At 28.1% G+C, this 2,936-nt stretch overlaps 1 protein-coding gene across 1 annotated transcript; it reads left to right on the forward strand.

The window, feature by feature from the left end:
• Positions 1-1,964: 1,964 nt before the first annotated feature.
• Positions 1,965-2,736, forward strand: PCYB_002070 (hypothetical protein; the record flags this gene model as incomplete). Its single annotated transcript, XM_004227628.1, has 2 exons — positions 1,965-2,175; positions 2,303-2,736. The coding sequence occupies 2 exons, from the start codon at positions 1,965-1,967 to the stop codon at positions 2,734-2,736; spliced, it is 645 nt and encodes a 214-aa protein (XP_004227676.1).
• Between the last annotated feature and the right edge of the window lie 200 nt (positions 2,737-2,936).

The raw sequence follows: 2,936 nt of genomic DNA on the forward strand, positions 1-2,936 counted from the left end.
CCGACTATTTCTTCTTCCCTCCCAAATTCGTTTGTTAAATGAGATGGTGCATCAGCATTTGCCTACCCATTCTGCGTGTTTACTAGCTATATTTTTTTTTTTTGGAGGGTGGTCTCTCCCCCCCGCGGATTGGAACTTATATTACTGTGGCGCATTTTTATACAAATGCCACCTTTCTTTTCCTTCCCTTGATTTTTTTTGAAAAATATTTAGCATTTTTTCTGCATAATAATTTTGTAATCCCACCCTTTTGCGTTTATTTTTTTTTGGAGCTTTAACTTCTAAACTGAATGCATGACGCTTATCGGCGGAAGGAAGGCAATCCCAGGTAGTTCACTATTTATTTATCTGATTAGGGAAATATTCTTTTCGTATTTCACGCAGGAACATTACTACACCTTATTTCTATGGAATAATCGTGTAGCCTAATTTTTTCCCATGACATATATGCTCCCTCAGCTGCGCGAAACTGCTAAAGAGGGGGAAATAGACCTTTCATAAAAGCGTGCTATGGAGAAGAAAAAATAAATAAATAAATAAATAAATAAGCCATCACAGTGCATACATAATACTACAAATGTATATAATGCCTCCTTGGTGGTGATGTTGATTTACTCGCTGCAACAACATTATATCACACTCCCATGGAGAGAAAAGAGAACTGGGCGCGCCAGGAAGATGCTAACCATGCTGGAAAAAGGGTCAAAATGCATTTTCTAGATATCCCGCCAAGCTCCTACCTATATATATATAAATATTTTTTGCTTCGCGCTCGAAACTATCACTACTAATTTGAAAATTGCCATGAAAAAAAGAGAATAACCTTTCTTATATATTTAATATATTTCAAACACATTACAAATATTATATACGTTAAAACAAATACGAAATATTTATTTTTTATAGAAATAAATGGATTTTTCTTCATTCATCTGAAGATATATGAATATGAATATTTATGCGCACTATGACTTAAGCTCTTGTTAGTTATATATTGCATTACAACCATGATATGCTATAATATACTCCCAACTACTTTTGCGAACGAGAAATGCAATGAACGAACAAAAAAAAAATAAGAAACACAATAACTGAAACAATAAAAAAAAAAAAATCCTGAAATATAACACCTAAACCCAGAACACTAATCCCAAAAACATAACCCTGAACCCTAAACCGCTGAAATATAAACGTAAATCTGATATTTAAAACCTAAATCCAAAAACCTGAACATCATAACTGAACCCTAAAAACATAATCCTGAAATCCAAACCTGAACCCTAAACCCTACCTTTTTATAATATATATAACTATTAATGTAAATTTAACAATTTCTTTATCAAAATGCCAGGAGATAACGAAATATATAAGCTTAATTACTTTTAAAGGAGTACATATTTATGTTACAATAAATATTCATTTGTCTATAAAATCTTATAACATAATTATTATTTAAATATAAAAATTTAAGTAAAATTAAAGGAATGTATGCCTACATATAAATTTTATTTATTTTACTTATTCTTAGAATGATGAATTGAATCTATCTAAATTGAACTCACTTTATCAAGCCTATTTTGAGGATGCATGTAATAATGAAATATATTTCATTTCTTATTGTTCCCCAGATAAAAATTTGGTCACACTACCTTATCATCTTATGGAACTTTATAGAAAATTTGAAAGGAATTTAAAATTAATATGGGATGGTGAACAAAAAGTTTTTGATGATTGGGAAACAGATAAAAATACTTTGTTTTACTTGAAATATTGGTTATATGATCAATTAATAAGTAATCAAGTAACAGATGATCACATTTCAGAATTTTTCAAGCTCTGGAATGATCAGAAAGAAAAAAATGTCCTAGATGTGAATGCGAATTTAACTTTACAGTATTTTCCGAAGTGAAGCAGTTAAAGAAATTTTATGATGTTTTCCTTTTTGGGATTCATATAATGAAAAAATGAATAATGTAATATCTAACAAGGAATATTGTAATTATATTGATGTTTCCATGAAAGAATATAATTTACATCAGAAGAACTGTGAAATAGAAAATAATTCATCAATTTGTAATGAAATTATTAAATACATAATTCCACATTTAAAAATACGTGACGATTTCATTATTAAGTGCGATACTGAAGAAGCATCTGATACCAATACCCATAATGGTATTTAATTATATGATCATAACGTTCAGAAGCTAATTCAGTGTATTAATTACCTATTATATCATATGTAACCGTAAATAATATCATTTATATGTTTTTCTTCCATACTTTTCAAATTATCATGCAGATCAGGATTTACAGCATAGTCCTGAACAAAATCCAGAGAGTGTTACTGATTTATTAGTTCCTGATTCTTCAAATGATGGAAAGTCAACTAGAGCTATAATTTCAGCTTCGTTTGCTGGAACAGTTGGCTTTTTATTCCTGCTATATAAGGTAATAGAAGAAATATTAATAAATATAAAAATTATAGAGTGTTTTTTCAAAATGGGTACTACCCTAGGTTTTTTTAATTACAGTTCTTATTTTTCAAATGTGTTATTTTTTTTTAAATATCAGTTTACACCATTGAGGTCTATGTTAGATCCTGTAATCAGAAAAACAAAAAAGAATTTAATGAATTCAGTTCAAGGAAGTAATGAATTAAAATCACAGGATAATGATTTTTATCCAACAGATATGGATTTAAACAGATATAATATTGCATACCAATCCAGATAAATTAATTAATGCAAAAATGTTTTTCCATTTTTATATGAAAAATAGAATATATAGAATGCAAAATAAATTGTTATTTTATAAGTGTATTTGTCATGCTTTCATTTTACTCAATTTATAAATCGGAATATTTTTAAATTAAAATATAGTTTGTTTAGCATATCATCCTAAGTATTTATAATAATTCATTTAAAAATTTAACA

Source organism: Plasmodium cynomolgi, assembly GCF_000321355.1.
Source record: "Plasmodium cynomolgi strain B DNA, scaffold: 0074, whole genome shotgun sequence".
NCBI lineage: Eukaryota > Apicomplexa > Aconoidasida > Haemosporida > Plasmodiidae > Plasmodium > Plasmodium cynomolgi.